Genomic DNA, 25,935 nt, shown 5'->3' with positions numbered 1-25,935 from the left:
ATAGAAGTGAAATGCTGATTATAAAAAATAAATACAGGAACCACAGTGGTTTTTTGTTTTGTTTTGTTTTTCTCCACGAATGCAGTCACTCATGAACTCCTGGCTTAAAAAACACACAGAGCTCTACTTTTGAGCTCTGTGCTCTTGTTAGAAGCAGGCAGCTGTGGACGCAGTTAGTGTTCGTGTAGTTGTCAGGTGCTCAAGTTTTAAGGCGCTTGGGTGTCTGTGGGTGCTTGGCTGGGCTTGAGGGAGAGTGGCTGGGCCAGGGTGCCTTGGCCCCACACTGACTCTGATGCCTGGGTCTCTTCTCCAGTCAATCATATTTGACGAGGTGGACCTGACAGATGCCAGCGTGGCTGAATCCAGCACCAAGAACGTCAACAACAGTTTCACGGTAAGACTCTGGACCACACCTTTCTTGATTCCTCACGACATTTTGCTTTCCTTTTTAATATGAACAAGCGTGTGAAAGCAGTTCAGACTGTTTTATTTTTTCTGATTGGAAGTCTTCCTGGCAAATTTTGAATTTAATGTTGAAAATAATAGAATGGTTGGAGAAAAACTAAGAATTTGGCACATGGAAGCTCAAAAGAACAAGAGGGTCCAAGTGAATTTTTTAACATGTTGTTTTTTAACATGTTTCTCTAACAGTTTTGCACAGAGGCTTGTTTTTACGATTATTGTAGAAAATTTGGAAAACACAGGAAACTATGTTGAAACAACTAAACAACGATAATTCGGCTACCTCAAAACATATGCTGTTGATATTTTGGGTGTTTCTTTACTTTTAAACTGTTCCCCTCCCTACCCCCAAATTTATAGAAGTTACATTGTACTTTTTGTAAAAGTTCCAAATACCTAAAATCATGTGACCTTACCACCCAGAGGTAGCCAACTGCTTACTCTAGAGTGTTCATCTTTATTTCTAAATACCTGTGCCTTCCCCCACATACACCATAAGATTATTATGATTCTTCTATTTTATACCAGTTTTTTTTCCTCTTGACAATTTATGTTGGGCATTTTTCCGTGTTGATTGATCAAAATGTTCCTCATATTTTTTAAATGGCTTTATAGACAGCATTTCTGGTATGACAAGTTTGGTTTCGGGGGCTGACTTTAAAATCTGTATAGATGGTTAAGTGTCTGCCTTCTGCTCAGGTCATGATCCCGGGGTCCTGGAATCGAGTCCTGCATGGGGCTCCCTGCTCAAAGGGGAGCCTGCTTCTCCCTCTCCCTCTGCCTGCTGCTCCCCCTGCTTATACTCTCATGCATTCTCTCTCTCTCTCTTTATCTGGCAAATAAATAAAATCTTAAAAAAAAAAATCCTTATAAAGTATGACTCTAATGGCAGTAATGGAATATTTAGAAGCTTGTTTCTCTGTATTAAGCTAGCCAATCTAGAAGTAAAGTATGCTCCCTGATTTTTTTTTCTAGTTCTTTTATAACTCAGTCAAAGTGGGTAATTTTCTTTTTACATCTAGGATCTGACATTTGGGTTAGTGTTAGTTTCAGATACTTTCAGGTTTTATTTATTTATGGGCTGGTTATTGATGTTGCTGATTCGAATGGGATTTTCCTTCTTCCATTTAAACTTCTACTTGTTTTGGTATAACTAACTGCTTGGTTTTAGTTTGTGGCTTATCGAATTATTCAGACTTTCCTGGTGGTCTTTCTTATTTTATTTTTCATTTTACTTAGAATATTTTTATTTTTACTCCATTTTATTGTTTACTTACTGGCTAGGGAAAGACTTTTAAAACTGTAATTGAAAAAAAAATAAAACTGTAAATGGATTATTCTGTGATTTGTGGCTTTTAGAGTTTTTAAATAGGAATAGGTATTTTATTGGGGTGTTTTTGAGCATTAATTTAGTTGATCATGTTGGTTTTGGGTATTTGTACATTTCCTAATAATAAATTGTTCTTGGTAATGTTAAGTTTTTCAACCTAATTTTGTGTTTAGAATGTTCCTATCTATTGTGTATGGATGGAGATTTCCTTTGGGGTAGGAGGTAACTTGTGTTTTGATCTCAGAGTTAAACTAGCCCTATAAAATTCATTTAGTAACTTTCTGTAACTTTATGTGTTCTGGAACATCTATATATCTTTAGAATTGATTGTTTCTTGAAAGTATGAGAGAACTTATTTTAAATTCTCTGTCATTAAGATTGTTCAGGGAGGGGGTGCCTGGGTGACTCAGTTGGTTAAACGTGTGTCTTTGTCTTTTGGCTCCGCTGGTTATTTATCCCTGGGAGCATTTCCCTGCTCAGTGGGGAGTCTGCTTCTCCCTCTCCTGCTGCTTCTGCCTGGTGCTCCCCCTGCTTGTGGTCTCTACCTGTCAAATAAATAAAAAAAAAAAAAATCTTAAAAAAAAAAAGCCTTAAAAAAAGAAGACTCTCTAGGGAGGTAAGGCTGTGAAAAGGTTGAGCTTTTTCACCTCTTGACTCCATTTTTGTAATTTCCTTTCCCACTTATCCCACCTTTGCATTTAGTAGCATGTATTATTTGCACTTTAAACCTCAGTGTTTCTGGTTATATCCTTTTCGCATTTCTAATTTTTTTGGTTTAGCTTTTGTTTTTCTTGTCAGATTTCTTACTCTCCATCCCTTTTGTTGTTTTTGTAAGAGAACCAGTCTTGGATTATTGATCAGTTCCATTTTTCTGGTACCTAATTCAGTTTCTGCATCTCTGTTTGTTCTCTTTTTTGCTTTTCACAACTTTTAAAAACAACTTACTGATTAGCTTATTCTTATTTCTGTTATGTGTGTGCATGTGTTTATAATTAAACAGACAATAAGATTGTCTATATAATGAAAGTATGAGGGACTCTGAATTGAACTCTGAGTGCCTTTCTGTTCACATTCCAAAAGTTATTTTTTTCTCCCAGTAGAATTACTTTACTAATCATTCAAGTTATTAAAGAAAAATTTGAAGTATATAAATATAAACAGGAAATTTAAAACCATCCATATTCCTATTACACAGAGATACCTGGTAATATATTTTGGTTGACGTCATCCCACACACACTTTTTTAAAAATGTTTTCAATATTCCAGGCACCTGGGTGGCTCAGTGGGTTAAAACCTCTGCCTTTGGCTCAGGTCATGATCCCAGGGTCCTGGGATGGAGCCCTGCATCGGGTTCTCTGCTCAGCAGGGAGCCTGCTTCCCTTCCTCTCTCTCTGCCTGCCTCTCTGCCTACTTGTGATCTCTCTGTCAAATAAATAAATAACATCTTTTAAAAAAAATGTTTTCAGTGTTCTTTCTTTAGTTAACAATGAGCTTTTCCTTTCACATATATCCTTTAAAATCTTATTTACTAATGTTGCATAGTATTCCATCATATAAATGTATAAGTTTATTTAACCGGACCTTAAAGTGAATGTTACTTTTTTCCTATCATAAATAATATTGTGATATATACTTGTACACAGATCCTTTGGTGCATTTCCAATTATTTCTGTAAATTCCATTTGAGGTACAAAGTATAAACTTTTAAAAGGCTTTGGACAGGGACACCTGAGTGGCTCAGTCGGTTAAGCCGCTGCCTTTGGCTCAGGTCATCATCCCAGGGTCCTGGGATCGAGTCCCGAATGGGCCTCCTTGCTCGGCAGGGAGCCTGCTTCCCTCTCCACTTCTGCCTGCCATTCTGCCTGCTTGTGTGCTTGCGCTCTCTCTGTCTCTCTCTCTGTCTCTGACAAATAAAATCTTAAAAAAAAAAAGGCTTTGGACAAATAAATGAGGTACTGAATATGTGTTACAACTTTTATGAGCCTTGAAAACATGATCCTGAGTGAAAGAAGCCAGACACAAAAGGCCACATCTTATGATTCTCTTGATATGAAATGCCACAATAGGCAAGCCTGTAGAGATGGAAAGTAGATTAGTGGCTGGGAGGGACTGTGGAGGAAGGAGGAATGACTGCCCGAGGTACAGGAGTTTTTTGAGGGGCTGACATAATGTTCTAGAATTAGATACAGGTGATGGTTGCACAACTTTGTGAGTGTGCTAAAAACCACTGAATTGTATACTTTAAAAGGGTGAACTGTGCGGGAATTGTTTCTCAGTAAAAATATTACGGAAGAAATAGGATGGTACTATGCTTTTGGTACTATCTGAGTTAATATGGAGCTTTGTCAGCCCGATCTGAGAATGAACCCTGATTTATACATTGTCTCTATGGGAAAATGTGTTCCGAGTGCTAAACACTTGACTTCCAGATGTAGAGCCTGTCTGTGTTGGAGAGACCTGTGGAACTCCAGCTCTGTCAGGTAGTCATGGATAATTCCTAGCCTTCAAGGGTAGAGGCACCAATTCTTTCACATTTATTTTCCGTTTCATTAGTGCTTTAAAAACTGCCTTTTCATCTGAGGATGTGCTGAAAGGACCAGAGAAAGATTAATACTGAGGTTCCCCAGAAACATTCCAAGATAAGGAAGCTCATCCCATGAGTGATTCATGATGGCGTATGGAATATGGAGATAAATGGAGAGAGCTTGCAGTCCAGTTCCCCCCAGTCATGCATCGGTAGAGAGTCCTTCAGTTCTGGGGCTGTGGGTGATAGAAATATTTTCTCTGCTTAAAATGAACACTTAACGATTATCCCTCTTTCTACTCCCCTGTGGTGTTTACCGGCCAAGTTCTGAACCGGTTGCGTACCATACGGCGAACCTCCGGAGTGTCTCTGCAGGTCTGCCTTGCATAGGCTGGGCCCTTGTGGACTTTGCTCAGAGTGCAGAATGAACAAATGGATTTGCCCAGAAGCTACTACATTTCCTGGGACATCTCATTTGGTTTCTAACTATTCCAGTCGTAATTTCCCAGTTTCACAATTTTGGCTAAAATTGCATGCCTGATAAAAACAACTAGTCCGTGAAAGCTGCTATTATCATGAATCAGTTAATGCTTGGGAACCTTTTGTATTTGGAGACGCAAGGGTAAATTTCCTCCACAGTGCAAAAGGCTCCATTTTTATTCCTCCTCCACATGGCCACTGTACTTTACAATTGTACTGTACTGTACAGTTTTACTGTACTGTAAAGAATTTGGGATTGTACTGTACTGTACTGTAAAGAAATTGGGACCTCTTGGACAAGAGACTTCAAGGGAGATGGGTGGAGATATTTGGGGAGAGGAGAAATTATTTAGATGGGCTGGGTGGAAGAGGTGGAAAAAATGAGACTTGTGTAACTAGACAGGTCTGCTTGTCTTCCTGTTCTTTAAGAATGAAGTGAAGCTGGGATGAAGCTAAAGACTTAAGGATTGCCTTCAGAGTCTTCATAGGTGGTGTGGTGGTGGTGGGAGCTTCCGGAAGATAGGGAGTAGAGCTGACAGTATCCTCTGCCTGTGGGGCTGCCCCTTACAAGGCCAAAAAACAAAGTGGCATGAAGAGGAAAAAGGGATTTGCCAACTTAGATCCCAGCCTCTGTAATAACATGAAATTGTATGTTTTTGATGATTGAGCATGTTAATCGTAATGAAAACTCAAAGACTTTTGATAGCTCATTGCCCACTTGCCCTTAGAGCTTATGTCAATAGAACTTCATGAAAGTTCTTTTTTTTTTTTTTTTTTGACGTTCTCTCTTTTTCTTAAAAAGATTTTATTTATTTATTTGAGAGAGAGACAGTGAAAGAGAGCATGAGAGAGGAGAAGCATGAGAGGGAGCCCGATGTGGGTCTCGATCCTGGTACTCCGGGATCATGACCTGAGCCGAAGGCAGCTGCCCAACCGACTGAGCCACCCAGGTGCCCCTGAAAGTTCTCTTTTTCAAAATTTTTGCAAACTCCATGTTGTTAACATTTTAAAATATATTTGCCACTTGGCTGGTTTAAAAATGGTAATTTGTTTTGATTTGTTTCTTTGACTATCAAAGTGAGGTTGAACACTGGCCATTAAATTTCTCTTTTGATGAATTGATTTCTTCCTGTGCTTTCAGCTAATTGGCACTGTATTTTTAGGGTTCAGAATTACTTCACTCATTTCACTTTTTGTCTAAATCTGCCCTCATTGGTTGTAATAGTTTTAGTGCTTTGTCTTTGTCCTTTTTTTTTTTTTTTGAACTAGATTTTATACACTAATAGTGGGCCTGATGTTACCGGGTTAAAATGCTATTCATTTTTCCTTTATGCTTCTTTCCATTTTTTAACATGTTTTAAGATTATTTTTAGCTTTATGATCACAAAATTACAGATTTGTGCTGAAGGTATATTTTGACTATAAGAATCCAAAGGAGTTTGTCAAAGTAGAATTTCTGCTTTACTGGAACTTTATATATTTCAAATAAATTCTTAGATTGAAAAATGACTTCCATACCAAAAATACACGAGTGTAAGTGGAAGCTTGATGTTTAACAGCCACTCAGATCAAGTGATAGAACATCTCCAAGTCCGGAGAGGCTCCCTTCGTGATTAACCTCCCCTCTCCAAATGTAACCACTGCCCTGACCTCCAACACTGTAGGTTTTTATTTTATTTTATTTATTTTTATTTTTTTAAAGATTTTATTTATTTATTTGACAGAGAAAGATCACAAGTAGGCAGAGAGGCAGGCAGAGAGAGAGGAGGAAATAGGCTCCTTGCTGAGCAGAGAGCTCGACTTGCAGTTTGATCCCAGGACCCCGAGATCACAACCCGAGCCGAAGGCAGAGGCTTTAACCCACTGAGCCAGCCAGGTGCCCAACACTGTAGATTTTTAGTTTTGAGTGTTTTAGCTATTTGATATAAATGGCGTCATAATGTATATTTTGTATCTTTGTGATCTGTGCATTTCCTAGTATCATGGCACTTGGGATTTTTCTAGTTATATTGTTAATTGATTTCTAGCTTCATTCTACTACGATCCGAAAATATACTCTATGATTTTAATCCTTTGTAATTGTTGAGACTTTTATGACCTACCAGTTTTCATAAATGTTCTATGTGCATTTGAACATAACTTAAGATTCGGAGTTCCTATATGCATTTGAGTAGGACAAAGGTTTAGCTATTTTTCTCAAATATTTTATAACCTACTGATTTTTCTGCTTGCCCTATTATTAAAATTTATTAAAATCTCGGGGTGGCAGGGTGGCTCAGTCGGTTAAGCGTCTGCCCTCACCTCAGGTCATGATACCAGAGTCCTGGGATCAAGCCCCACATCCAGCTCCTTGCTCAGCGGGGAGCCTGCTTCTCCTCTCCCTCTGCCTGCTGCTCCTCCTGCTTGTGTTTCTGCTCTCTCTCTCTGTCAAATAAATAAATAAAATCTTAAAAAAAAAAGATTTATTAAGATGTCCTACTATGATTGTAGACTTACCTGTTTTTTGTTTTCATTCTGTTAGTTTTGCTTTATATATTTAGAGGGTTTTTTAAAAAATATGTTTTATTTACTTATTTGACAGGCAGAGATCACTAGGCAGAGAGGCAGGCAGAGAGAGAGAGAGAGGAGGAAGCAGGCTCCCTGCTGAGTGGAGAGCCTGTTGGGGGGCTCAGTCCCAGGACCCTGAGATCATGACCTGAGCCGAAGGCAGACACTTAACTGACTGAGCCACCCAGGAGTCCTTCTGCATTTGTTTTTCCCACCAGTCCTATGGTATTGCTAGAGCTCTTTTCAGCCTCTCAGCCTCTTCCACTTAATGGATGAATTGGCAATTCTTGCTAGTTGAATTTTTTCGGTATCACGTCACTCAGTGATACTTACAGGTATCTGATATCAAGATCACTTTTTATAAAATATGAGAAATGTTAGTTACCATTGATTTGAAAGGTAATATGTTTACCAGAGGGAGTCAAGTTTGGTCTTTGTCACAGTTTATAAATTTGTTGTTTAGGTCTTATGATCCTATTTTAAATTTACTTGATATTCCAGAGATTGATGAAGAATTACTCTCTTCAGGATAATTATATTTGTCATTTTAATCTTATATTTGCAACACTTTCACCATTTTTGAAGCTCTTTTATTTTTATTTTTTTAAACATTTAAAAAAATATTTATTTATTTGACAGAGACATGGCAAGAGAGGGAACACAAGCAGGGGGAGGGCAGAGGGAGAAGCAGGCTTCCTGCCGAGCAGGGAGCCCAGTGCAGGGCTCTATCCCAGGACCCTGGGACCATGACCTGAGCTGATGGCAGACCATAATGATGGAGCCACCCAGGTGCTTCTATTTTTGTTTTTATTTTTTAAGATTTTATTTATTTGAGGGAGAGAATGAGTGAGAGAGAGAGGGCATAAGCAGCAGGTTGGGGCAGACAGAGAGGGACAAGCAGATTCTCTGCTGAGCAGGGAGACCGACCCAGGGCTCAGTCCCAGGACGCTGGGATTGTGACGTGAGCCAAATGCAGATGCTTAACTGACTGAGCCACCCAGGTGCCCTTTTGAAGCTCTTTTAGGCACATAATTTTTTTTTTTTGAAAGATTTTATTTATTTACTTATTTGAGAGAGAGTGAGAGAGCATGAGTGGGGGTGGGGGGCAGAGGGGGAGGGAGAATCAGACTCCCATTGAGTAGGGAGCACCACTTGGGGCTTGATCCCTGAACTCTGGGATCATGACTTGAGCTGAAGGCAGGCACTTCACTGTTTCACTGACTGAGCCACCCAGGCGCCCAAACACAGAAATGTTAATACCTTCATTACTGAGTAATTATTTGTCAATATGGTAACATCTTTTTTACACTGAACAGTCTTTACCACTAACTGTACTCTGTCTGATACTAATATTGCTCTATTTCTTGGTTCAGAATTTGGTAATATGTCTTCCACCCTCACTTTTATCTTCAGTTTTTCTTTGCTATTTTAGATTTAATTCTTGTAAACAGTATGTTGTTAGAAGTTGTTTTTCCTCAGTCTGGAGCCGTTTTAATAGTGAACTTGAGACATTTTCTGCTTGTCAGGGTTTTTGCACATTTGACTCCTGTGTTTAGTGGCTGACTGTGTTGTGCTTTCTTTCTTTTTTTTTATTTTTAATTTTTTTATTTTAATAAACATATAATGTATTTTTATCCCCAGGGGTACAGGTCTGTGAATCACCAGGTTTACACATTTCACAGCACTCATCATAGCCAATACCCTCCCCAATGTCCATTTCCCCACCACCCTCTCCCATCCCCTCTCCCCCCCGCAACCCTCAGTCTGTTTCTTGAGATTGAGTCTTTTATGGTTTGTCTCTCTCCCAATCCCATCTTTTCATTTTTTCTTTCCCTACCTCCCCCCAACCCCCCCCCCGCCTTGCATCTCCACTTCCTCATATCAAAGAGATCATATGATAGTTGCCTTTCTCCGATTGACTTATTTCGCTAAGCATGATACCCTCTAGTTCCATCCACGTCGTCGCAAATGGCAAGATTTCATGTCTTTTGATGGCTGCATAGTATTCCATTGTGTATATATACCACATCTTCTTTATCCATTCATCTGTTGATGGACATCTAGGCTCTTTCCACAGTTTGGCTATTGTGGACATTGCTGCTATAAACATTCGGGTGCACGTGCCCCTTTGGAGCACCACATTTGTATCTTTAGGATATATACCCAGTAGTGCAATTGCTGGGTCATAGGGTAGCTCTATTTTCAGTTTTTTGAGGAACCTCCACACTGTTTTCCAGAGTGGTTGCACCAGCTTGCATTCCCACCAGCAGTGTAGGAGGGTTCCCCTCTCTCCGCATCCTCGCCAGCATCTGTCATTTCTTGACTTGTTAATTTTAGCCATTCTGACTGGTGTGAGGTGGTATCTCATTGTGGTTTTGATTTGTATTTCCCTGATGCCGAGTGATGCGGAGCATTTTTTCATGTGTCCGTTGGCCATCTGGATGTCTTCTTTGCAGAAATGTCTGTTCATGTCCTCTGCCCATTTCTTGACTGGATTATTTGTTCTTTGGGTATTGAGTTTGATAAGCTCTTTATAGATTTTGGATACTAGCCCTTTATCTGATATGTCGTTTGCAAATATCTTCTCCCATTCTGTCAGTTGTCTTTTGGTTTTGTTCACTGTTTCCTTTGCTGTGCAAAAGCTTTTGATCTTGATGAAATCCCAATAGTTCATTTTTGCCCTTGCTTCTGTTGCCTTTGGCGATGTTCCTAGGAAGAAGTTGCTGCGGTGGAGGTCAAAGAGGTTGCTGCCTGCATTCTCCTCAAGGATTTTGATAGATTCCTTTCTCACATTGAGGTCCTTCATCCATTTTGAGTCTATTTTCGTGTGTGGTGTAAGGAAATAGTCCAATTTCATTTTTCTGCATGTGGCTGTCCAATTTTCCCAGCACCATTTGTTGAAGAGGCTGTCTTTTTTCCATTGGATATTCTTTCCTGCTTTGTCGAAGATTAGTTGACCATAGAGTTGAGGGTCTATTTCTGGGCTCTCTATTCTGTTCCATTGGTCTATATGTCTGTTTTGGTGCCAGTACCATACTGTCTTGATGATGACAGCTTTGTAATAGAGCTTGAAGTCTGGAATTGTGATGCCACCGACTTTGGCTTTCTTTTTCAATATTCCTTTGGCTATTCGAGGTCTTTTCTGGTTCCATATAAATTTTAGGATTATTTGTTCTATTTCTTTAAAAAAAATGGATGGGATTTTGATAGGGATTGCATTAAATGTGTAGATTGCTTTAGGTAGAATGACATTTTCACAATATTTGTTCTTCCAATCCATGAGCATGGAATATTTTTCCATTTCTTTGTGTCTTCCTCAATTTCTTTCATGAGTACTTTATAGTTTTCTGAGTATAGATTCTTTGCCTCTTTGGTTAGATTTATTCCTAGGTATCTTATGGTTTTGGGTGCGATTGTAAATGGGACTGACTCCTCAATTTCTCTTTCTTCTGTCTTGTTGTTAGTGTAAAGAAATGCGACTGATTTCTGTGCATTGACTTTATATCCTGACACTTTACTGAATTCCTGTATAAGTTCTAGCAGTTTTGGAGTGGAGCCTTTTGGGTTTTCCACATATAGTATCATATCATCTGCAAAGAGTGATAGTTTGACTTCTTCTTTGCCAATTTGGATGCCTTTAATTTCTTTTTGTTGTCTGATTGCTGAGGCTAGGACTTCTAGTACTATGTTGAACAGCAGTGGTGATAACGGACATCCCTGCCGTGTTCCTGACCTTAGCGGAAAAGCTTTCAGTTTTTCTCCATTGAGAATGATATTTGCGGTGGGTTTTTCATAGATGGCTTTGATAATATTGAGGTATGTGCCTTCTATCCCTACACTTTGAAGAGTTTTAATCAGGAAGAGACGCTGCACTTTGTCAAACGCTTTTTCAGCATCTGTTGAGAGTATCATATGGTTCTTACTCTTTCTTTTATTAATGTATTGTATCACATTGATGGATTTGCGGATGTTGAACCAACCTTGCAGCCCTGGAATAAATCCCACTTGGTCGTGGTGAATAATCCTTTTAATGTACTGTTGGATCCTATTGGCCAGTATTTTGGTGAGAATTTTCACATCTGTGTTCATCAAGGATATTGGTCTGTAATTCTCTTTTTTTGGTGGGATCCTTGTCTGGTTTTGGGATCAAGGTGATGCTGGCCTCATAGAATGAGTTTGGAAGTTTTCCTTCCATTTCTATTTTTTGGAACAGTTTCAGGAGAATAGGAATTAATTCTTCTTTAAATGTTTGGTAGAATTCCCCTGGGAAGCCGTCTGGTCCTGGACTTTTGTTTGTTTGGAGATTTTTGATGACTGTTTCAATCTCCTTACTGGTTATGGGTCTGTTCAGGTTATCTATTTCTTCCTGGTTCAGTTGTGGTAGTTTATACATCTCTAGAAATGTATCCATTTCTTCCAGATTGTCAAATTTGTTGGCGTAGAGTTGCTCGTAGTATGTTCTTATAATTGTTTGTATTTCTTTGGTGTTGGTTGTGATCTCTCCTCTTTCATTCATGATTTTATTTATTTGCGTCCTTTCTCTTTTCTTTTTGATAAGTCTGGCCAGGGGCTTATCAATCTTATTAATTCTTTCAAAGAACCAGCTCCTAGTTTTGTTGATTTGTTCTATTGTTTTTTTAGTTTCTATTTCATTGATTTCTGCTCTGATCTTTATGATTTCTCTTCTCCTGCTGGGTTTAGGCTTTCTTTGTTCTCTCTCCAGCTCCTTTAGGTGTAGGGTTAGGTTGTGTATTTGAGACCTTTCTTGTTTCTTGAGAAAGGCTTGCACCGCTATATATTTTCCTCTCAGGACTGCCTTTGTTGTGTCCCACAGATTTTGAACCGTTGTGTTTTCATTATCATTTGTTTCCATGAATTTTTTCAATTCTTCTTTAATTTCCTGGTTGACCCATTCATTTTTTAGAAGGATGCTGTTTAGTCTCCATGTATTTGCGTTCTTTCCAAATTTCCTCTTGTGATTGAGTTCTAGCTTCAGAGCATTGTGGTCTGAAAATATGCAGGGCATGATCTTGATCTTTTGGTACTGATTGAGACCTGATTTATGACCCAGGATGTGGTCTATTCTGGAGAATGTTCCATGTGCACTATGTGTATGTGTATATTCTGTTGCTTTGGGATGGAATGTTCTGAATAGATCTGTGATGTCCATCTGGTCCAGTGTGTCATTTAAGGCCTTTATTTCCTTGTTGATCTTTTGCTTAGATGATCTGTCCATTTCAGTGAGGGGAGTGTTAAAGTCCCCTGCTATTATTGTATTACTGTCGATGTATTTCTTTGATTTTGTTATTAATTGGTTTATATAGTTGGCTGCTCCCATGTTAGGGGCATAGATATTTAAGATTGTTAGGTCTTCTTGTTGGACAGACCTTTTGAGTATGGTATAGTGTCCTTCCTCATCTCTTATTATAGTCTTTGGCTTAAAATCTAATTGATCTGATATAAGGATTGCCACCCCAGCTTTCTTCTGATGTCCATTAGCATGGTACATTGTTTTCCACCCCCTCACTTTAAATCTGGAGGTGTCTTCGGGTCTAAAATGAGTTCCTTGTAGGCAGCATATTGATGGGTTTTGTTTTTTTATCCATTCTGATACCCTGTGTCTTTTGATTGAGGCATTGAGCCCATTAACATTCAGGGTAACTATTGAGAGATATGAATTTAGTGCCATTGTATTGCCTGTAAGGTGACTGTTACTGTATATTGTCTCTGTTTCTTTCTGATCTACTACTTTTAGGGTCTCTCTTTGCTTAGAGGACCCCTTTCAATATTTCCTGTAGAGCTGGTTTGGTGTTTGCAAATTCTTTCAGCTTTTGTTTGTCCTGGAAGCTCTTTATCTCTCCTTCTATTTTCAATGATAGCCTAGCCGGATATAGTATTCTTGGCTGCATGTTTTTCTCGTTTAGTGCTCTGAATACATCATGCCAGTTCTTTCTGGCCTGCCAGGTCTCTGTGGATAGGTCCGCTGCCAATCTAATGTTTTTACCCTTGTATGTTACAGACTTCTTTTCCCGGGCTGCTTTCAGGATTTTCTCTTTGTCCCTAAGACTTGTAAATTTTACTATCAGGTGACGAGGTGTGGACCTATTTTTATTGATTTTGAGGGGCGTTCTTAGCATCTCCTGGATTTTGATGTTTGTTCCCTTTGCCATATTAGGGAAATTCTCTCCAATAATTGTCTCCAATATACCTTCTGCTCCCCTCTCTCTTTCTTCTTCTTCTGGAATCCCAATTATTCTAATGTTGTGTCGTCTTATGGTGTCGCTTATCTCTCGAATTCTCTCCTCGTGGTCCAGTATTTGTTTGTCTCTCTTTTGCTCAGCTTCTTTATTCTCTGTCATTTGGTCTTCTATGTCACTAATTCTTTCTTCTGCCTCATTTATCCTAGCAGTGAGAGCTTCCATTTTTGATTGCACCTCATTAATAGCTTTTTTGATTTCAACTTGGTTAGATTTTAGTTCTTTTATTTCTCCAGAAAGGTCTTTTATCTCTCCGGAGAGGGTTTCTCTAATATCTTCTATGCCTTTTTCGAGCCCGGCTAGAACCTTGAGGATCGTCATTCTGAACTCTAGATCTGTCATGTTACCAATGTCCGTATTGATTAGGTCTCCAGCCTTCGGTACGGCCTCTTGTTCTTTTTTTTGAGGTGATTTTTTCCGCCTTGTCATTTTGTCCAGATAAGATTTGCTTTCTCCTGCTGTGGAATTCCGCTGTTCTTGGTGACTGAAGTTGGTTTTGGATGGGTTTCTTGTTGATCTTCTGGGGGAGGGGCCTGTTGTAGAATTCTCGAGTGTCTTTGCCGCAGGCGGAATTGCACCGCCCTTGCCAGGGGCCGGGCTAAGTAATCCGCTTGGGTTTGCTTTCGGGAGCTTTTGTTCCCTGAGCGCTTTCCGTAGAGTTCTGGAGGACGGGAATGAAGATGGCGGCCTCCCAATCTCCGGCCTGGAGGAGCCGAGAGCTTGGGGTTCCGCTCCTCAGTGCACTCTCAGAGCAAAGCGCCCACTGCCCCGTCTCCCTGGCCTTCGGTCACGCCTTGAGGAAAGCAGTCAATTGCTGGAGCTGGAGAAAAGCGCCGGGTCGCTTCAGTCTCCGTCGCCTCCGGCCGCGCTCCGAGCCCACCCAGCCTGCGACCGGCACAAGGTAACCCTGGGCTTAGAGCTCACTCCTCGGCTTTGTCGCTGTAGCCGGCTTCCCTGCTCTAATACCTGCGAGCTCTGTGGCACTCAGACACCCCCAGTCCTTCTGTGACCCCGCGGGACCTGGGGTTATGCTAACCCCGCCTGGGTTTCCCCCCGGTTTAGCCTCTGGAGCGATGTCTCCCAGTGGAGCTGACTTTTAAAAGTCCCGATTTTGTGCTCCGTCGCTTGCCGGGAGCCGGCCCCTCCCCTCGGGGTCTATCTTCCCGTCGCTTTGGATTCACTTCTCCGCAGGTCCTACCTTTCAGAAAGTGATCGATTTTCTGTTTCTAGAATTGTTGCTCTTCTTCTCTTCGATTTCCCGTTGGATTTGTAGGTGTTCACAATGGTTAGATAAGCTATCTAGCTGATCTGCTACCCGATGTCTCTCAGCCTGCTACTTCTCCGCCATCTTGACTCCTCCTCCTGTGTTGTGCTTTCTTGACTGAATGCTTTCTCGGTTTCTCTCTTCTGTTTTGTATTTTTGCGTGTGGTATATGCACCATTTATATTTGGTAGTGATTTGAATTTAAAAATTCTATAAAAATACATTCACAATTTACAAATTTTCTTATGTTGTATCTGCTTATAGCCAGCGCATGTGGTGATGTCCTTTTTCGGTGAAGCTGTGTACTTCACGGGGTGTTCAGTCACATAGAACATGCTGCTTGCTGCTTTCTTTCACCAACCATCGTTGTTTGCATCACACTAATGAAAGTGAGAAAGTGCTGAAGAACAAAGAAGAAAAATGATGTAGAATGTTGTTCCTTCTGCAAAGGAAACAAAATATGTTTGTTTGTTTGTTTTTAAAGACTCCTCGCTGAGCTAGGAGCCTGATGTGGGGCTGGATCCTAGGACCTGGAATCATGACCTGAGCTGAAGGCAGACGCCCAACCATCTGAGCCACCCAGGCACCCCCAAATAGAGTGTTTTTTATTAGATAACTCTAGCAGCTCGGTGTTTCCTAGTGTTGGTGTTGGAGGCGAGGCCTCTGAAGTCAACGTTGCTGTTGTTACCATCTTTGTAGATAACCCGTACATTTCTTCCTTATTCTTTTTTTCTTTTTCTTTTTTAAGCAGGCTCCATGCCCAGTGTGGAGCCCAACATGGAATCAAGACCTGAGCTGAGATCCAGAGCTAGATGCTTAACGAACTAAGCCCCCTAGCGCCCCTGTACATTTCTGCTTGAAATCTCATGTGACTGTTTTTTTCTTGTGTGATAATTGGATTTGGTTACTAATTTGTCTGGTATATAGTAAATCTTCTGTCTTCCAGACTTGGTTTTGGTTTTCCAGCTTTGAAAAAGGTCTTTTTTTCCTCCTATTTTCTGTATAATTCTGTTGGTGTGCTTTGTCTTATTCGTTGGGAACATTGTTGTTTATTCATATATTGATTCAGCAGCGTGTGCCTTTTGCGAGCTTGCCCAGGGCCCAGCACCGTGCTCAGTGGTCACCTGTCATTGCTGAGCAGAGATGGAGAGGGGCTCTTCATCAAGCTGGCATTCTTCTGGGGGCTCAGTGAAGCACACACCGAGAGGTTACAGGCTGAAATAGGTTACAGGGAAGGAAGGCTATGTGGGGCATCATAAGGAGGACCCCCCCCCCCATTGGTATCGGGGTGGAGTCAGGAGGACTGCCCCTGAGGAAGTAATGTTTTAACTGGATGTAAAGACTGGTTAGTCTTCACTGAAGGAAGTGTGTGCAAGTGTGTACAAATGTGTGAGTGTGTCTGTATGTCTCATGCCTGTAGGCATCCCAGAATGGGCCAAGTCCAGGGACCAGTGTGCAAAGGCCTTGTGGTAGAGGATGCAGTGTAGACTGTGGGAAGAAGCAGAAGAAAGGCTGTGTGGCTGGCTGAGGCCAGAAGGAGACAAGAGATCATAGGGGGGCCCTGGGAAGGGCTTGGGACTTAGTCCTTCAACCCGTAATACTATCAAATAGTTCTTTTGGGTGAAATTCCCAGATTTGCAGTGAGAACGTTTTACTCCGGTTGCACTGTGGAGGGTGAACTGGAGGAGGAAGGGAAAGGGTGGAGAGTGTGTAGGATGTGGGGCAGGGGGAGACCACAGCCCTCACTAAGAGAGGGTGGCTTCTGGTTCTGAGTGGAGGGGGTGGCGGGTGGGCAGTGGATAGAGGGTGCATCAGCGCAGCCAGGATGGAGCTGGAAGAAGGTGTCGGGTTCCCCCAGCATAGCGGCTGGTCAGGCAGGTTAGAGTCCCAGGGCCAGGGAGTCGTAGGGGGAGGGTTCTGGATCTTCCGTGCTTGTCACACTCTTTTGTGTCATTTTAATTTGTTTTCTCAAATTCTACTTATGAAAGTTTTAATTTTGTTTCCTGTTGCATTTACTTGTGATTTTTACCGCCAGCCAGCATCACTTTCACGTTCTTTTTAGTTTGTTTTTATCCTGGCTAACTCTTGGTTGATAGAGCAGTATTTTAAAAGTGCTTTCTGTTTAATGTAGTCATTTTCTGCTTCAGAGAAAGATTTTCCATATTCTTTTGGCATTCCAAATGTTCTCATTGACTTGGATATTCCCCCCGGCCTGAGCTGTTCATCTTTGAGCTCTCCATAGTGGTTCTACAGCTTCCCATCCTGCGCGGACTTCGCTTACGGCCTTCCCGAGGCAGCCGGGAGCTGGAAAGCCTTCTGGGCATCAGAGGGCTGTCAGTGTGCAGGGCTTTTACCTTGTTTCTCCAAGTTTGTGTTTTCATCATTTTCCATTTTTGTCCTATTTTAATAGAGCTGTGATGACATTTCCTCACCTCCTTTAATGTTACTCAGTGTCAAGATGCGGCAAGAACAAGTCGAGGCAGTGGAGCACAGCACAGTTGTGTTCTCACGCCGCCACCCAGCCCGTCCCTCCCAGTCTGTCCTCTGAGTCCCTTCGGTTTTCTTTGTCCCCGTGCTGCAGTGTGTGCTGCGTGAGAGCAAGGTTTTTGTTTGTTTTGTTTACTGCTTCGCCTAAGAGCCAGCACACAGTGTTTGTCGAGGAGAGACTTAATTGCTACTGATCCAGGATGACTTGGGCCCCATTCCCCCGGCTGCTGTCCCTCAGCAGAGCCCTTCCAGCAGGCCGCACTCTGGGTTGCCGTGCATGGCTCCCCTCCTGCAGCCTGTGGCCCTGGGGGCCAGGCCGAGCAGCCACAGAAGCAGCAGGCTGGGGAGCAAGCAGCTCTGGGCTGCCCTGAGGCCAGGTGTCAGGGACAAGAGGCTCAGAGGCCTGAGGCTGAGAGGGAGCTGTGGCCAGCACGGCTAGTGCCCCGGGGGTAGAAGTGGTTCTTGCCGGAATGGCAGAGTGTGCGAGGGTGGTGAGATGGACGGAGGTCAGACGTGAAGTGCTTTCCAGGCTGTGTGGAGTTGGGACTTATTTGCCATGGGTACTGGGATGCCATCCAGATTTTGAAAGTCATTTTTGTTACAAGCCTGGCTGTTGTGGAAGACTCGATCTTCCAGGAGGGGGTGGCCAGAATGGGTGTGGGGAGGGCTGTGGTCCAATGGGAGGTGTGTGTGGAAGCCTCTGTGGAGCCACAGTGGTTGACAAGGGTCTGGATGGAGAGCACAGCTGCAGCACTTTGGTTAAACACCTCTCTTAGCAGTGCCGTTCCTTATCTTACATGACTGGGGAATTTAGTAGGGTGCTGAACATAAATGGGGTTTTGAGCTCTTGGGTGATTATTGCCTTCCAGAAGGCAGCTCTGCATAAGGCCCCACGGTCACCTGATATGGGCAGGGCCAGACTTAGGGGGCTCTGGACACCCTCCCTTTCTCTACCAGGGCGCATCGCTGGCCCCCAGTTCCCAGAAATTTCACCCGAGAGACTGACTTCAGGGTTGCTAGTGTCAGAGGCACTGTCCGTTTTGAGGGAGGCAGAATCAGCTGACTTGAATTTAGTGAAGATTTTCTAAATTAAGTAGGACAAGGCGACTTCTCATCGGAGGGTGACACAGGTGCAGTGGATGGACAGCGGGAAGCAGGAAAAGGGCCACACCTGCAGGCAGGTGTGGGCTGAGTACTAGCCCATGTTCCTCGGATGGCAGGGAGCCCGGAGCACGCAGGGGATTGTGAGGCATTTCCACCCACGTTGCCTGGGAGAGGATGGTGCCCCTCTGGAAGTTTTGCTGCCTGGAGTCCTTCGCCCCAGTCAGGGATGTCACCTGCTGTCATGGTGTCATGTGTTTGTGCCCTCGGGGTTTGCCTGAGCCCCCTTCCTCCAACTCCTTGTGCAGTGGTGCTGGCCCGAGTGGGACCTTGGCCCTGGGACCAGCAGCTGGCTCTGGTTTTGTCGAGGCACACATCCGATTCCCCGTGCTGGTGGGTGGGTCTCTATTTGGGGTCCCTCTTGTGGGGCTCTGGATCTCCCCTGAGCAGCCAGAGGGCAGGGACGGAGGCTGTCAGTGCTGTGAGAAAACCAGTGCTGTGGGCGAACAGGGCCTGAGGGAAGGACAGTGCTGTGTCAGTTAGGCCGCTTGTGTGTTAGAGACTCATGCTGTAATATGTTTATTTTTACTTCATTTGTGGGGGAAATTATGTGCTATGTGGTATTTCCATGCTTTGGTTTTCCCAGAGGAAGGAGGGCCACTGTCTTTGAATGTCCAGAATCTGCATTTCCTCAAATGTAAGGACCTAGATGATAGGACTGGGTTACGTTCCTTTCTTTACTGTTGAACGTACCCCCCATGAGCCCTCGTGCTCTGCCCGTGCTCAGGGGCAAGGACTGGGAGGCCGAGCCATGAATCCCAGCTCAGCCTCTTGCTAGCTGAGTGGCCCTGGGCAAGTCATTAGAGTACTCTGAGCCTCAGTTTCCTCATCTGAGAAATGGAGGATAGTAATAGTACCTACTGTGGGATCATTGGGAGGATTAAATGAGTTAATACACAGTAGGCATGATGTAAGTGTTTGCTGCTATTAACAGTATGATTATAGGCATTCACTGCTTATCTGTTCAATGGGGACATTGAAAGCAGTGATACAAATTAATTTATGATGTCATTTGGTACTTAGACGTTTTTCTTTTAGTTTGGTTTACTTATATTTCTTAAGTGAAATGTTTCATACATTCTGTGTTTGCTGAATAATAACTTCTCATTAAAATCACCATGGACGGGCGCCTGGTTGGCTCAGTGGGTTAAAGCCTCTGCCTTCGGCTCAGGTCATGATCCCAGGGTCCTGGGATCGAGTCCCGCATCGGGCTCTCTGCTCAGCAGGGAGCCTGCTTCCCCCTCTCTCTGCCTGCCTCTCTGCCTACTTGTGATCTCTCTCTGTCAGATAAATAAATAAAATCTTAAAAAAAAAAAATCACCATGGATTGGGACACCTAGGTGGCTCAGTCAGTTAAGCCGCTGCCTTTGGCTCAGGTCACGATCCCAGCGTCCTGGGATCGAGTCCTGCATCGGGCTCCTTGCTTGGCAGGGAGCCTGCTTCTCTCTCTGCCTCTGCTTGCCACTCTGCCTGCATGTGTGTGTGCACGCATGTGCACGCTCTCTCTTTCTCTCTTGCTGACAAATAAATAAGTAAAATCTTAAAAAAAAAAATCAACGATGGATTATGCTGGACTTCACTGGACCTAAAGCAGTCTGACTGTTTTACCCTTATCCCTGGGGTCCTGGCAGCAACTGCACTTGAGTCGGACCTTGAAGAGGAAAGACAAGTTTGACTGGAATATACCTGAAATATAAAACCATTAAAAAGAGTCACATTCTGCCCATTTCTAAAAGCGATTATGAATCATTGAGTGCCACCTTGGTTCTTATCTCATACAGTCCAGGGGACCTGGCATTCCCTAGCTGTCCCAGCCTCTTACCCCACCACAGACCTGCTCTCTGTAGGGTACAAACCCCTCATGCACAGGTCACCCTGGTCTTGGTGGGGCATCTCAGATCTGAAGGCCCTTTCCCCAAGTTCCCTCCATAGACCCTGCCTATCCCTCAAAGGTCAGGTGAAAACTCTCCCTTGTAGGATATTCCTGTTTAGACCTCAGTCAGAAGGAAATGCGCTGTTGTCTTCTGCTCCCTCAGGGCAGTGGTTCTCAAACTTATCTGTGCCTGGGCACCCTTGGGGGGGAAAAAAGTTCCTGGCACCATCCCCAGAGATTCTGATGCTGACTTGTAAATGGGTGATTTCTTAGAACTTTCCATGATTTTGAGGTGCAGCCATGTTTGGGGCCCACACTCATGTGATGGCAAAGGAGCACAGGCTCCTTAGTAATCTGTGCGCTCTTGGTCACACCTTCTTAGGTCTTGACTTGAGGCTAGGGGTTCTCTTTGAAGCTGCTGTCCACAGTGCAGGATACACATGGCCTGTGCCAGCAAGTGTGAGCCAGGAAGTAGGTTTCGTTGCTTCTTTCTGTTCAGAGAGGTTATGGAATTGTTTCTTCTTTGTGAAGTCCCATGGAACAAACGTCCATCACTGTGGATGATTCTGTGGGCCAGGCCCCTTCTTGCTGCTGTTACCCTCTTACAAATGCCTTGAGTACTAGGCCCGGGAGCTTCCTGGGAGCTGTGTGTCTCTGGATTCTGGTGAGCAGCTTTGGGTCAGGCCAGCTCCTTTGCTGTTTGTGTATGCGTCTGTGTGTGTGTCCATGCGCGCTTGTGCGTGCGTGTGTTTCTAGCAAGTTTGATGGTTTGAAAACTTCTTGTTTACCCCTGGAGAATACAGGAGTAATTCGGCAACAGCATGGTCTTACCTTGGCGCTCTGATTTCTGAAATCGAACAAGACCAATTGGAAAACATGCATGGTTTGGAAAGACTTGTTTTTCCTTCTTTCAGCTGTCCATTGTGGTGGCACACTATTGGGTGCCTGAGGGCAGACAGAGTGGACAAACACGTTCCCGGTGCTTGGGTACTTCTCCGAGGCTGTTAGACATGAAAAGAGGTAATTATGGTGACCTGTGACAATTGTAGCAGAAGCAGGTAAAGAACACGGTGGGAGCACGGAGAAGGAAGCAGCTGTGCGGGCCTGGGGGCTGCATGTGGCCACTGAGAAGGGGCATGGGAGTGGGCTCTGGGGCGGAGTCCTGGAACGTTCCAGGACCGCAGCTGTGTGGAGAGCAGCTTATCCATTTATTATGTAGAGTGTGTACATGGAAATAATGATTTAGAGGAGACTTCAAGGGAGAGGGGGAGAAAAGGTCACAGTAGCTCAGCAGCTGCTTTCTATCTTCCGGTCCCCTTCAGTCCTATGTCAGAGGTGTGTGGTACATTTCACATGTCATACATACAGCAGTATGTGTATAGTTTTATATTTTCATCATAAACATTTCCACTCATGAGTCTATAATGATCACTTTTATAGGTGGAGATATTTCATTTGTAGGTCTGGCAGAGTTGATCGGTTAACCCTTATTTCCTCACTCTTGCAGCATTAGGGACTTAAAATGCTTTAGTTTTTCCTGTTTGGAGATACTGCTAGATCCAGTGTCAGACCACAGTGGGGGACATCTGGGAAGATGGGTGTGGCCTCCCCTGGAGAGCAGCCTCTGTGCTGAGCCCTGGCCCAAGGGAGGGTGCTGCTGTCCTAGAGAGGGCAGCCTGCCTGTGCTGTCTTGTGTCCTTTTTCACTGCTCTTGCCTGCCCTCGAGGTTGATTCAGGTTTGATTCTGGTTTATAGCTTCATCAGCTTCTGTTTACCTGAGTTTGAATGGATCATGATTGGAACCGTAATGTATCCTATGTCCCCAGAATCTCAGGCAAGCGTGTCACATACCTGTGATCAGGGAGGGAAGGCCAGGCTGGGTTTGATGATGAGGAGGCAGGCTGATGAGGGAACCTGGGCAGAGGTGGCTGAGCCTGCTGAGGAACAAAGGAGAGCAGAGGGGTGGGCTGGAGAGGGGCAGTAGGGGAGTCTATGCAAATGCTGGTGTGAGGGCTGGGAGTGGTTGGAGGGAACGGAAGGAGCAGGGGCATAAGGCAGAAAACCAGAAGTGAGTGCCTGTTGGCATCATATAAGAACAAAGGGAAGGAGAGGCCCTATCAGATAAATTTAAATTTATTTAAATTAAAATTCAATTTTAGGAAGATGGATTGGCCAAGTTAGGGGGATTGACAATAAAGAGGGTTTTCAGGATAACCTGGGTCCATGGCACAAAAAAGATGTGCCCATATTTCAATATAATTTCCTATAAATTGAATGAGAATTATATTCTCCTATGGAATATACATGTTTAGGGGGCTGCTTCTGCCAAATGCCATACTGAAATCTCATACAACTTCCCCAAAGTAGGATGTGGCACCTCTGCTTAGTTGTGTGTCTACACCATGTGGCTTAATGGGGCAGGGATCGATTGAGCAGACTTTGCTCCTGGCATCCATCGCCCTGAAATGACTGTGTCAGAATAACCAGGTCATTCAAAGCAAGGAGTGATTTGTTGTGTCTCTATGTGGGAAAACTTCCTTTTCCCCAAGGAATATTGTTGAACTATTTAATGGTATCCAGAGGTTTTACAAGGTTAGGTGGTTTTCTTTGTTAGCTGTGTGGCTCTGTTTCCTCATCTGTGAAAAGGAAATAACTTCTCATAGGTCATCGGGTTGGCAGAAAAGTGCTCTCTGAAGTTTTCCTGTTTTTTTTTTTTTTAAAGATTTTTAAAATTTATTTGACACAGAGATCACAAGTAAGCACAGCAGCAGGCAGAGAGAGGGGGAAGCAGGCTCCCCACTGAGCAGAGAGCCCGATGCGGGCCTTGATCCCAGGACCCTGAGATCATGACCTGAGCCAAAGGCAGAAGCTTAACCCATAGGCCACCCAGGCACCCCAGTTTTCCTGGTTTTTATATACACCATCAGTCATCAGTGATTTTAGGATGGCAATAGAGTTCAGCTTGCCACACTTAGCAGTTATTTCGATTTAAAGGAATTTCAAAGGATTTCAGATGAGGTCCAGAGAATATAGAAAAATAGCATGTGCAGCCGAAGAGTAGGTATCAGGAGAGTTACTCTCCTTAGAGCTATTGGGCAATAACTAGTAAAAACAAGAGAAAAACTTTGGTTTTTCTTTTCCTTTTACTTCTCCTGTTTTTAGTTTTTATTGTCCAATAACTCTAAATAAAAAAGAAGCTATATAATGGATTTAAGTAATATTTTTAGTTGTTTTTAATCTCATCTGTTTGACATTCGTGTTTGCTGAATGAATGAAAGTTCCTTAGTAGAACTCTATAGGGTAGAACCCTGGACCTGACTTACTCAGCTGTTTCTAGCAGACGTCAGCCTGTGAGGTGGCTAGGGCTGTTCCTTCGGTGAAGAACCATGACCTTTATCCAGATTTCAGCATCAGTTTTCCTTCTCAACTTGTTTGGAGCTCAGATATTTCCTGGGCAAAACCCCTGCAACCAGTCACTTTGGCTTAGAGAGAGGAAAAGCTATATATATAATTGGCAGATTTCCTTCATGGAAACTCTTCCCAATTTCTGTGACTGCAGGCCTGGAGCTGGGGTGGGGAAAGTCATAGTCGTGGGCTGAGGGTGTCCCAAGAGGCCTCTGAAGCTAGAAGACCTGCCAGACGGGAAGCCCCATGTATTTAGGACAGCAGCTCCTACTGCCTGGGCTCACTGCCATGAGCAGGCCTACCATGGTTCCTGCTCAAGCGATGGGCTCCAGGAGAATTGACCTCACGTCCTGGCTGTGCCAGCTGTCAGCTGTGGGACCTCCACTGCTTAACACCTGTCGTTTCATCTTCCCATCGGCAGAGTTGGGGCCGTACTACCTCACCTGTGGTGGTGGGGGCAAGAGCCTAGCATGTAATAGGTGCTTAGTGAATTAGAGGCTGTGATTGATGAAACACCCATTGGACAGGGGCACAGGACCAGGAGAGCAGCTGCAGGAGGAAATGAATCCAGTGAATTCCCTGCTTCATAATCCACTCTGTGTTCTCAGTTTCAAGAAGCAGGAAAAAGCAGGCTCTGAGCCAAATTGGTAGTGTGTGTTTGCTAAGTGTGGGGTTTTGCTGAAGGCAGCACCTGCCTTTGGGTCCTAAGAGCCAGGTATGCCACACGAGGACTTAGGATTCGATTCTTACGGTTGTTCCAAGCAGGTAGAGGGGAGGGGACTCTGTTTTCTTCTGGCAGCCTTTTGGTGAGTGCTGGGGCCAGTGGTGGGTGTCTGTTAAGTGTATTTAGGATTGGGGGTGGGGGAGGACTCCATCACTTGTCTGGGCTGTGTGGTGTTACCAAGGAGGAGTTGCACTTATAAAATCTAGGCCATTTTCACTGTACGTGTGTGTGTGTGTGTGTGTGTGTGTGTGTATGAATTGTTAACACTTCTAATTGTTTTTATTTACAAATAAAAGAAGAAACAAAAACCAAAATGAACAGTTGAGAGACTGTAGTTTGACTTAGGGTGTCTAGGAAATTAATAACTTTAGCTCTCCTTTACCTAGTATTCTTTGGTACGTGTGCCAGGGTTATGACTGCGCCAAGTCCTGTCTGGCTTTTTTCCTTGAAACTTAGGAAAATGATATCATTCTATAGGATATTATGTTTAAAAAAACCCTACTTTCCTGTCCCAGAATAACCTGGCATTTCAGAGTAGGTAGAGTAGGGAGTAGGAGGTTTTTATTTCCTTGAAACAACTTCTTATCAAATTAAGATAATTCCCCCGCTTTGTGCCAGGGAGGCTGCTGTTTATTGACTCACTACTCTCCCCCCTCCTCCATAGCAGAAGCACCTGCTCTGAAATGTAAACTCAGAAATGAAACATGTGATCTCCCCCCCCGCCTTTTTTTTTAAAGTCAGGAGGACTGTAGGAGCTGCTCTACCAGTTCTGTACAGGGTATCTAGCTAACCCTCCAGAACTTAGCCTGGGGTTGAGGAGCTCATGGGAGGCTGGGAACGCCGCCCGCACAGGGCTGTTCAGGCCCTACCCAGGCTGGCCTCTGTCCCTGCTGGACTGTTTTCTTTGTTTTTTTTTTTTTTTTTTTTGGCTTGATGGCTAACGTGGGGCTGGAACCCAGGACCCTGAGAGCACATGCTCCCCTGACTGAGCCAACCAGGCGCCCCCTGCTGGACTTAGACGTGTCATGTGCTCTCCTCACTGTCGCCTCATGTTCACGGGCTGCAAAAGTCCAAAGATGGTGGATCAGAGTAATCACACATTTGGAGAATAGTTAGGAGTGGGGTTGGTCCCCACCCCATCCGTGGCTTCTGTCTTGCCCCTGGCACTGAAGACCAGGACCACTTCCATGACTGGAAGGCAGGGACCCAGGCACAGCTGATCCTCTAGGCCACTGCCAGCTCTGGCTCTCTCTGTCTTCTGAGGAATGAATGCTGTGGTTTGCTTTATGCAGTAAGTATCTAATCACATCGAGGGTTAGACTGGGTGTTTGTTGTTCCCAGAGCTGTAAGTGCTGCTTTGTCCAGGGCGCTGCCAGTTCACACACCCTGTTGTAGATGAGATAACACAGTTAATTATTTT

The 25,935-nt window shown here is 43.7% G+C and overlaps 1 protein-coding gene across 1 annotated transcript in view; it reads left to right on the top strand.

Annotated features, from left to right (window-relative positions):
• Positions 1-25,935, top strand: part of DGKD (diacylglycerol kinase delta) — a gene marked incomplete at its 5' end in the record, with an annotated part of 117,947 nt that overhangs the window by 25,478 nt on the left and 66,534 nt on the right. Inside the window, one exon of the mRNA XM_080799097.1 lies at positions 314-394. Within this exon, the coding sequence (XP_080655223.1) occupies positions 314-394 (81 nt within the window). The remainder of the gene's footprint in view (positions 1-313; positions 395-25,935) is intronic.

The sequence above is a fragment of the Martes martes genome (assembly GCF_963455335.1).
Source record: "Martes martes genome assembly, chromosome: 3".
In the NCBI taxonomy this organism is placed as follows: domain Eukaryota; kingdom Metazoa; phylum Chordata; class Mammalia; order Carnivora; family Mustelidae; genus Martes; species Martes martes.
The sequence above is the reverse complement of the archived record's forward strand: the minus strand, read 5'-3'. Positions and strand labels throughout refer to the sequence as shown.